The sequence below is a fragment of the Zingiber officinale genome, chromosome 7B, assembly GCF_018446385.1.
Source record: "Zingiber officinale cultivar Zhangliang chromosome 7B, Zo_v1.1, whole genome shotgun sequence".
In the NCBI taxonomy this organism is placed as follows: Eukaryota; Viridiplantae; Streptophyta; class Magnoliopsida; order Zingiberales; family Zingiberaceae; genus Zingiber; species Zingiber officinale.
In genome coordinates this window covers 101,483,682-101,494,029 of record NC_055999.1, presented here as the reverse complement: position 1 = coordinate 101,494,029, position 10,348 = coordinate 101,483,682, and the positions used below count along the sequence as shown (strand labels likewise).

At 43.1% G+C, this 10,348-nt stretch overlaps 2 protein-coding genes across 2 annotated transcripts; one reads left to right on the top strand and one right to left on the bottom strand.

Moving 5' to 3' along the window:
* Positions 1-5,705: 5,705 nt before the first annotated feature.
* On the top strand, positions 5,706-6,946 carry LOC122006558. Its single transcript, XM_042562107.1, has 2 exons — positions 5,706-6,021; positions 6,091-6,946. Exons 1-2 carry the CDS (start codon positions 5,967-5,969, stop codon positions 6,687-6,689), a joined length of 654 nt encoding a protein of 217 aa, XP_042418041.1. The 5' UTR covers positions 5,706-5,966; the 3' UTR covers positions 6,690-6,946.
* LOC122006557 (alpha-xylosidase 1-like) lies at positions 6,898-10,119 on the bottom strand. Its single transcript, XM_042562106.1, has 3 exons — positions 9,755-10,119; positions 9,017-9,675; positions 6,898-8,925 (listed from the first exon to the last, which is right to left on the bottom strand). Exons 1-3 carry the CDS (start codon positions 10,102-10,104, stop codon positions 7,046-7,048), a joined length of 2,889 nt encoding a protein of 962 aa, XP_042418040.1. The 5' UTR covers positions 10,105-10,119; the 3' UTR covers positions 6,898-7,045.
* Between the last annotated feature and the right edge of the window lie 229 nt (positions 10,120-10,348).

Sequence of the window (10,348 nt, the reverse complement as noted above, 5' to 3'; positions counted from 1 at the left end):
ATTTTTTATGCATTTCCAAAGTTTGCCTCAGAAGGCTGAAATTTGGGTTTAGCATGTACCAGTCGACTATGACAGGTACCAGTCGACTGGTACCAGCCTTTCAGCACTCTGAGGGTTTCTGAAATCAAGTTTTTGGTCCAAAATTGGTTGGAATTGATATAATAGTATGTGTACGTGTCTGGTACAATATTTTTGATGGTGTCAAAAGGGGAGAAATGGGTAGGTTTAAGTTAGAAACCTACTTGTGTGCAAATCTTTGAAAATTAAGGTTGAGAGCATGTGTTAAGGGGGATCTTGGGTTTTATGCTTCATATTTACATATTGCTAGTAATTTTCAGAGTTATTATTCATGTCTAACTTAAACATATTGCCACACATCAAAAAGGGGGAGATTGTTGGTGCAATCGACCTAGGTTTTGATGTGTGTGTCAAAGAGTTTAAGTTAGGCTTTCATATGTATTTGATATGTGTTTGAGTCTTGCAGGACTTGGTGAAACACATGAGGAACTTGATGCGGCCAAGTGTGGGAAGCTCATCCAAGGGCTCGGATCGTTGAGTCGGTGAAGGATGGTGTGGAAAGCATCCGAGGGACCGAGGGACCGAGGGAAGTGGACTTCAAGGCAGTGTGAAGGATGGCACGGAGAGGAGTCGCGGGCTCGGGTGCATCTGAGGGACGAAGGTCGAGGAAGAGGACTTCAAAGGTGACTCCGGAAAGGATGAGAGGAGTGAATGTACTCAGACCAGTCGACTAGTAATGGGACCAGTCGACTGATCTAGCTTCACAGAATGCACAGAAGCATTTTGTACTTGTCGACTACGGGGACCAGTCGACTGGTCCTGAGACCAGTCGACTGGTACATAGCCGTTGGCAGAATTTGGCTTTCGGCAGAGAGCCGTTGGCTGGGTCCAACGGCACACCAGTCGACTGGTGCTTGGACCAGTTGACTGGTGTCGAGGTTTGAGTTGATTTGTGATCAACTCTCTCCTCTTATTTAAGGAATGCTTTGGGGCTTGAAGAGGGTTACTGGTGCTAATTGTAAACCTTCTTAGTCTTGCCTAAAGCTTCCAAGTTCGATCCTCTTCCTCCCAATCAAAACTCCATCTTGTAAAGAGGAAGAGATCATTTTGTGAGAGGTTTGCTCCACCGAAAAGGAGAAGCTTTAGCCGGAGATTGCTGGGGACTGATCCACCGAAGGATCAAGGGCTCGTCCACCTCAAGGACACGTCGTGGAGTAGGAGCATCATCTCCGAACCACGTTACATCGAGCGTGTTAGCGTTTGTATTCTTATTTGCTTCTAATTGTTTTAGTTTTTGTATTTCCGCTATGCACTAACCTTTTGTAGAGAAGAAATCGATTTGGGGGTGGCCTAGCTATCCAACCCCCCTTTCAAGCCGGCCACCGATCCTCCAACACTTGTATCATCTTAAACATGTCTCTTGGAGTTTTTCCTCAATAGATGTAATTCTGACTTTCTCTCTAATGCTCTCATTTCTTATTCTGTTCATTCTCATATATCCATACATCCACCTTAACATCCTCATCTCTACAACTCTTATCTTCTGCTCATTTACTCGAGTCATAGCCCAACATTCAATTCCATATAACGTAGCAGGTCTAACCATAATTTTGTAGAATTTTTCTTTAAATTTTAGAGGTACTTTACGGTCACATAAAACACCCGACGCTCTCCTTCATTTCAACCATCATGCTTATATTCTATGTAAGACATTTCTCTTAATCTCTCTATCATTTTACAAAAATATTCCAAAATATCTAAAGCTCTCGGTTCCGAGCAACTAGTCATCTCCTATCTTAACAATTATCTCAATATATTTAATATTGCTAAACTTAAATTCCATACATTCTGTCTTTATTCTACTAAGCCTAAAACATTTCCCTTATAGTGTTTACCGTCAAGATTCTAGTTTAGCATTTACTCCTTCATATGTTTCATCTACCAAAATAATATCATCTACAAACAACATGCATCACGGTACTGTGTTTTGAATGTGTGCAGTGAGTTCATCCATAATTAGTGTAAAAAGATAGAGACTTAGAGCTAATTCTTGATATAACCTTATTTTTATTTGAAATGCTTCAGTTACTCCGCCTGAAGTCTTTACTCATAGTTGTTACATCCTCGTACATATTCTTAATTAGTTCAATATATGTTACACTAACACCTCTCTTTTCTAGAATTCTCCATATAATTTCTCTTGAGACTCTATCATAGGGGTTTTTTAAGTCAATGAATACCATGTGTAGATCTTTTTTTTGATATTTTTTAATTAATTGTCTAAGAAGATGTATAACTTTTATTTTCAACCTTCCAAGTATGAATCCAAATTGATTTTCGATCACCGTGGTCTCCTTCCTTAATCTTTTTTTTCCATGATTTTTTTTTAAAAGTTTTATGGTATGACTCATTAGTTTAATATCTCTATAGTTTGCACAATTTTGTTTGTCTCCCTTATTCTTATGTAAGAACTAGAGTATTTATCCTCCATCGACCAAACATTATTTTTCGTTTTCAATATCATGTTAAATAATTTTATAAATCATCCAATATCTTATTTCCCTAAGCACTTTCATACCTCTATCGGAATATTATCTGGTCCAATGATTTTTTCATTGTGCATCCCATTTAAAACTTGTTCTACTTCTGAAGTTTGAATTATATGATAAAAATTTAAATTTCTATAATCATTTGACCTACTTAAATTACCTAAGTTAAATTGGTCACCTAAATCTTCATTAAAAAGTTGATGAAAAATCTTCTTCCATCGCTCTTTTATTTTTCCATCGTTTACTAGTACCTTATTAATTCATCTTTAATACATTTTATTTGAATAGATGTTATGCCTTCTTTTCTCTCACTTTAGCTATTCTATAAATGTCTCTTTCCCCTTCTTTTATATCTAATTTTTTATATAATCGTTCAAAAGTTTCATTCTTTGTTTCATTCACTACTCTTTTAGCTTCTTTCTTGACGATTGTATATTTTTTAAAATTTGTTTCGTTCTTATAAATATATAATTCGTTATAAGCTATTCATTTTTTTCACTTTCTCTTGTACTTTCTCATTCCACCACCAAGATACGTTACTTAGTGGTGCATGCCCCTTTGACTCACCAAGTACACTCTTAGTTACTATTTTCAACTTTCTTTAACTTCTACCACTTAATTCTATGAGTCGTATATCTATTTTTTTCTATTAATACTATGTTTGAGATGTATATTTAACACTATTAACTTATATTGGATAATTAAGCTTTCTATAGGGATGATCTTGTAATATTTATAATTTTTCTATCCTTCTTCCTAATCATAAGAAAGTCAATTTATGATTATTATTTCTACTTTTGAATGTGATGAAGTGTTCTTTTCTTTTCTTAAAAACGTATTAACTAATATAAGGTCATATGTTATTGTAAAATCTAATATAGTTTTCTCTTTCAAATTTCTCGTTCCAAACTCATAACCCCATGTATCCTCTCATATTCCTTATTTTTCACTCGGACATGCTCACTTAGACCACCTCTTATTAAAATCATTTTATTTGATGGAATGTTTTGTAATATTTTATATAAGTTTTCCAAAATCTTGATTTGGTAACATCATCTAATCTTACTTGCAGTGTATATATGCTAATTATATATATAGTTTTTTTTCACCACTATTATCTTAAGGGTTATAATTCTATTCCTTTTTTCTAATTACTTCTACAAATTTATCTTTTGACGAACTGTCTACAATAATACTCACTTCATTTTTTATTTTTCTCTTTCCTGTGTACCATAATTTAAAATCTGAGTTCTTTATCAGTTTTGTCTTCTCGTTTACCTATTTTATCTCTTGTATACACAAAATATTAATTCTTGTCTTAATCATCGTATCTACTGTCTCCATTGATTTATCAGTATCATCGTATTTATTACCTTTATTGATTTACCAGTGAGGGTTTCTATGTTCCGTATTCCATATTCCAAATATTAGATTATTAGTTTTCTGATTATATTTGTTTTTATTCAACCTATGGTGTGAGAACTCTTACATATTTAACACTGTACCTAAATTCTCATGAAAATGTAACGATCCTTACTGATACGTTACAATCAAACCATATAATATAAACTCTTATATATTTAACAATACACCCAAATTTTAGAGATATAAAGACATTTATCGAAATGTTAAAGTCGAACCAACGTGTACTTTCAGAAAAATAATATAATATCAATATAATAGTTTAATAAATCTACCTATTAAATGTTTATTATAATTTTAACTCCGACCAGTAACCTAACGCCAAGTTTATTATTATTATCTATCATAAAATATTAAAAAGATGTTCTTTGGAACGTGAAAAGGTAATGTCTAATTATGATAACCAATATGTAAGTTTATTTTTTATTTTCAGAATACTTATTACAAAATATAAATATTATTTCTAGGAATAAAAAAAACAGTGCCTAATTAGACCGTATCATATCGAATCGAATCAATCCACGCTGCATTAATTTTCCCCCTAATTATATGATTGTTTCAAAATCCTTATCTAACCTAATCAATTTTTCTACTCCATTCCTATCCACTTTATAATTACAGTTGAATTCAGACTAAAATCCGATTATAATTAATTATAATCCATCTCTAAATTAATCTTTCTACCTAGGTTATAATTTTAAATCGAGTTAAACTATCAACGATGGGCAAATTATATGGTACTAAGTATATATATACACAGTTTGTTACAAGGACAGTTTGCTACAAAATAATTACTGCAATGTTTAGAAACGAAGTAAAGACGTTGCATCAATAAAAAATAATTTCAAATAATTTTTAACCAAGTTCATATATGTGAATTTAAATATTTGTAGGGATAATATCTGCTAGAAAATGTAGCTATCAAAAAAATGACTTACCAAGTCGCTGCTTCACGTTTGTAACTGCTACAACATGTAGCAACTAACGGGCAAACGTGATTGTAGCCTGCAGGCGTTTGTAGCCGGCGTCGTTCCTGCATGTTATAGCATTAATCCTTCTAATATATGTATGTTATAACAACGGAGAATAACAAATTAAAATGAAACAAATTATCATTGGGAATGGAGAGAGGTGATCAGCTCTTACAGTAGCTGTGAGATTGAAAACGCCGGTAAAACTTTTCCGGCTGGAGCGCGAGATCTGACGGATGACCGACGATGGAGACATTGGGAGCAAAAGAAAGAGAGCGACGAGGGAAATTTTAATTTGGAAAATTTCCCACGCACCAGTTTTGAATAAAAGACGGAAGGGAAGAGAGAATAAATGATATTTTTTTTTAGCGAAATCAAACTGGCAATGACACGTCTGCGCGTCGCGCACAAAGCGTCGTGTGTGTGTATATATATATATATAAGCCTAACCTAAAAAATATAAAAATATAAAGGATTAGCAAACTAACCTTATAAAACCACGATTAGTTAGTTAACGCAATCTTACCTTAAGTTTCCAATATTACAAAAGAACAAGAAAACAATAAACTACACTGTGGCGGTGCCTACTCACTCACTAGTCACTTCAATCTTTGCGGCAAAAGGGCTGCAAATAACAAATCGATACACACACATTTCGTCTACAAGAAGCTTCAGATCAGAACCATGCAAGGCCAAGAGAAATCGCAGAGTCTCCATCACAAAGGAGGAGGAAGAAAAGAGAGGAGAGGAGAATCTTAAAAAAGCTTCAAACAAACGGCAAAGCAAGAAAGACATGGAATATATTCACAGCTGCATTAGCTATTCTTGCTAGCTCCACTTCAAGCTTATCCATCTAACTTATTATTCCCTCGGCTTCTTTTCAACCTTCCCTTTTCATTCCTATTTTATTTCTCAACAAGTTCCAAGTATATATATCGACTTACATGCATTCCCCCAACTTAGATTTGATCAACAAGAGAGAAGAGCAAAAGAGAGAGAGAGAGAGATGGGTTGCTATCCTCTAGGGAAGATGGTGGCAAAGGTATTCGACAAGTGCAAAGGTATTTATTTTATTGCTTTACCTCGATCAAAGAAAGATTTGGTCTTTTACTTGCTTCCTTTGTTAATAGGGAGGAAGAGGCGTGGTATAGCTACCACCATGGTATACTCACCGCCACCGTCGTACTCCTACGCACGATCAGTGGCGAAGCATGTGACTTTCAGCACGGACCACGCCGTCGTCATGCCGCCGGACACCGTCCAAATGGTGCCTCCCGTCTCGAAGCACCACCACCCGGGGCCTGCTATCTCGCCGTCGCCTCAAGCGGAGATGGCGCAATCGAACGAGCAATGCCGGGTTCGATTCACGCCGGAGTCGACGACTCAGCACGGTGAGATCCCTAATCCACCGAGGGCGCCTAGATCGAAGCAACCGAGGTTCCCCGTGGAGCAAGATCATCAGGCTGCGGATGGCTTTGCCCATCCGTTGAGAAGGGAGCCGCCTCAATTTCGAGATGACACTGCAAACCGAAACGAACCGCCGCCGACATATACGGCGTCGCCGCTGCCGAGGTGGGAGGAGGGGGAGAGACGGAGGGAGTACTTCGGCGGCGAGTACCATTACTATCCTACGCCGGTTCGCGAGGGAATCTACCGAATCGCGACCGACCCGAACCGGCTCACCACGATATTTAGCGAGGAGAATCCGAACGCCTGCAGCATCGTGTGAGTGAGTAGCAGAGGTTTCGATGGACGACTGCCTTTGGATGGAATGGACGGCTCAGAATGTGCTCGATAAGAAGAATCTGATGCTCTGTGTTTGCTTTAATTGCTTTGGTACTGGATTCCTCAAGGATCGTGTGCCGTGTAAAACACGTGTTTATTCCGTCTGTTATAGTGATTTTTCTTTATCTGTTGTGGTTAAAAGTTGATTCCAATTTAATGCAGTGGATAAAATGCTAAGTAAATAAGTTTTTTTTGGGACAATTCTGACTGAGTTATTCTTCTTTGCCAGTCCAAACACTAAAATCATTGATTTCTATCGTCCAATTTGTTCTTCGAATCGAACTGGTTCTGGTTGATTGATTAATGCTTGATCCCCATCTCCCATGTCATAGAGAAGTTCTTCCCCAGAGGCAAGGACAGACCTCCCACCTCCATCGTCATGCTTGTCCTCACGCTACTGCTCTCTTCCTCCTGGTGCAGAGGACGCACCTCGCCGAACCACGCGCCGGAAGCGCTCGCCGATGGCCGCCCCTCCACCTCAACTGAAAGCCCCTGCGCGCTGCCCTGCAGACCCACCACGCTCACCTTTTCAATCACCAGTCCCTGCTGCAAGCTGAAGGTTCCTTCTTTTACTTCCGACCAAACCCTCGCCGTCCTCCCGCGAACAGAAGCGTAGAAGGTCACGTACGTTGCCTGCCCTTCCACCAACCTCATCTCCGGCCGCTCGTCGTCGTCCACGTACACAGCGCCTTTGGCGTCCCCCGCCGTGGCGTTCAAGGGGAAGGTGACGACTAGTGTGAACGGCGTCGACCTGGCCTCCTTCGACACCATGCCGCCTCTCTGCATCGGCAGGATGGTGCCCTCGTACACGTGCACGTTGACCTCGTTGAGGCCGGCAGGAAGGGTTGTGGTATAGCGGTCGGCTTGGGAGACCACCGCCTTGGTCGTGTCGAAGAGGTTGTACCAGGAGCCCGGCGGGAAGACCGCGTCGACGGAGGTCGCGCCCTGCTCGAGCACAGGAGAAACCAGGACGCTGCGCCCGAGCAGGAATTGGGTGCTGAGGCCGTAGCTGGCGGTGAAGTCTGGGAAGGAGAAGAAGAGCGGTCGCGCCATGGGCGCGCCGGTGGTGTGCGCTTCGTAGTTCAACGTGTACAGGTACGGGAGCAATTTGTACCTCAAGCCCAAGGCGTTCCTCGCGGACTCCGCCACGGTCTGCCACTGGTACAGCTCCTGCCTCGGCGAGGCGAAGTTGGCGTGATCTCTCGAGAAAGGGTAGAACGCGCCCAGCTCGATCCAGCGATTGCAGAGCTCCTCCGTCGGCGCAGGGTAGAAACCGCAGATGTCGGAGCCGACCATCGGCATCCCGAACAGCCCAAAGTTCAACATGGTTGATATGGAGTAGCGCAAGTCCTCCCACGTCCCCTTGTTGTCACCGGTCCAGTGAGCGGCGTAAGCCCCCGAGCCGACGAAGGTCGACCGGGTGAGGATGAAGGGGCGCTTCCCCTGCAGCCCCTGGAGAGCCTGGTGGGTGGCGATCGTTTGCGAGAAGCCGTAGAGGCTGTGCGCGTTGTACTCGAGGATGCCTTTGTAGTGCGTCGCGCCGGTGGCGATGGTCTTGAACCCCAAAGGAGCAGTAGCCCCGGAGGCGTTGATTTTGTAAGGGGGGTCGTCCCATTTTGTGTTCGTGATGTTCTTGCAATCCAAGCAGCAAACCCACGGCGTGGTGGAGCCGGGAATTGGACACGAGTGGTTAGTGGGGATATGGCACTCGCCGCTGCAGAAGTTGGAGGCCTCATTCATGTCGATCCAGAGGCCATCAACCGGGACGAGGTCGCGGAACCGGGAGATCTCGTCGATCCACCAGGCGACGCCGGCCGGGTTGAGGAAGTCGGGGAAGTAGACAGGGCCAGGCCACACCTGGGCCAGATAGGGTTTGCCTTTGTACTTGATGAAGACGTCCTTAGCCATGCCGCGCTGGAACACGCCGTAGGTGGAGTTGATGGCGATGCCGGGGTCGATGAGGACGATGTACTTCATGCCGGCGGAGTGAATTTTGTTGAGGAAGTCGAGGAGCTTGGGGCGCGGGTAGTTGACGGGGTCGAGGGTGAAGTCCTTGGCGGCGTCCATGTGGTCGTCGTCGTTCCATATCACATCTAGCGGAATCTGAGCCTTCTTGTAACCCTCGACGACGCCTTCCACCACCGAAAGATTCTGGTAACCCCAGCGACATTGGTGAAACCCTAGAAAAAAACAGAAAAGGGGGAAAAAGCGCCTTGGAGACTAAGCAGAGGATTCCAACCCCAAATTGACGATTACGAAAAGATCAACTACCTAGAGCCCAGTAGGGCATGGGAGCAGGGCGTCCGACGAGAGCAGTGTACTGGTCGACGATGGCGAGCGGCGTCGGGCCGGCGAAGAAGTAGAAATCGAGCACGCCGCCGATGACCTTGTAGGTGAGCGAGCTCCCTCGATAAAAGACATCCATGGCATTGCTGTTGAGCAGCAGCACCGCGTGCGCCTCGGCCCCGCGCCCGCCCTCCTTCCTCAGGTCCATGTACATGGGGTGCGCGCCGTAGAGGTCGGTGTTGAGATTGATGGCCGATATGTCGGTGGTGTAGAGCGTGTAGGGGTCGCCGGGGCGGAGGCGGATGCCGGCGGGCTGCGTGTTCTCGCCCAGTCCGTATAGGGCCGCGTCCGCCGGCAGCCGGGTGGAGACCTCCAGGTACTGGTCCTTGAAGACCAGCGCGCCGGCGCTGGAGTCGAACAGCGTGCGCCCGGTGGTCTTGCGCTTCACGGCGAAGGAGAAGGGGTCGGCGGTGAAGGCGAAGAGGAGCTCGTCGCCGGCGTACTCGTAGGCGGTGAAAGGGGCGGTGGAAGGCTTGAAGCGCAGCGGAGGGGGAGCCTCCCGCGGGAGCAGGTCGTAAGGGACCTCCCATCGCGGCTCGTCGGCGTCGGTGATGTGAACTCTCAACCGATCATGGCTCTCGTGCCTAGATAACAAGCATCATAGACAATTCCCACACACACACAGTAAACAAAGCATAGAGATCAAAGTCTATGTATATTTACTTGACAAAGAGCCTGAGACGAGGCACATCAGGGCCATAGGTGGAGGTGCTGTGCTTGACTTGGAGGTACCCTATCAGCCCCCCGCCATTCGTGCACTGCTCCAATGACACCAGCTTGTAACCAAAGCCTACATTTGGAGCTGGAGCAGATGCTGCCGCAGCACTGCGTAGAACCAGGAGAAGAAGAAGAAGATAAACGGAGGAGAACATCTTTTTCATTCCTCCCTTCAATAACTGGTAACAAAGTTTGCAGGCATCAAAAGGAGACTTTAATAGATGGATAGACAGATGTAGAGGAGGCGTGAGAACAGGTCCCCATCTGTCAGTGCAAATGCCACCATGTGACTGCATCTCTGGTCACACAAGAAATTTGACTGGTTTTTTACTAAAATGAGTTACCATGTTTTTTATTTACCAAAAATGTATTTTAATTTTAAAATTATCAAAAAACATATATTAAAATAATATTATTTTCTGTTTTATCTCTACCGCCATCCTTCCAAATTCTCTCCCTCTCTCTTTTTTTTAATACATCTCTTTCTCCGGATTAAAAGGACCTAATATTTTTTTATATCAAGTTAATCCTATCAGATTC

Coding starts and splice junctions, on each gene's coding strand:
- LOC122006558 (XM_042562107.1), top strand. CDS start 5,967: ATGGGTTGCTATCCTCTAGGGAAGATGGTGGCAAAGGTATTCGACAAG. Junction 6,022..6,090: donor GGTATTCGACAAGTGCAAAG/GTATTTATTTTA, acceptor CTTTGTTAATAG/GGAGGAAGAGGCGTGGTATA.
- LOC122006557 (XM_042562106.1), bottom strand. CDS start 10,104: ATGCAGTCACATGGTGGCATTTGCACTGACAGATGGGGACCTGTTCTC. Junction 9,676..9,754: donor CGTCTCAGGCTCTTTGTCAA/GTAAATATACAT, acceptor CTTGTTATCTAG/GCACGAGAGCCATGATCGGT. Junction 8,926..9,016: donor CATGCCCTACTGGGCTCTAG/GTAGTTGATCTT, acceptor GTTTTTTTCTAG/GGTTTCACCAATGTCGCTGG.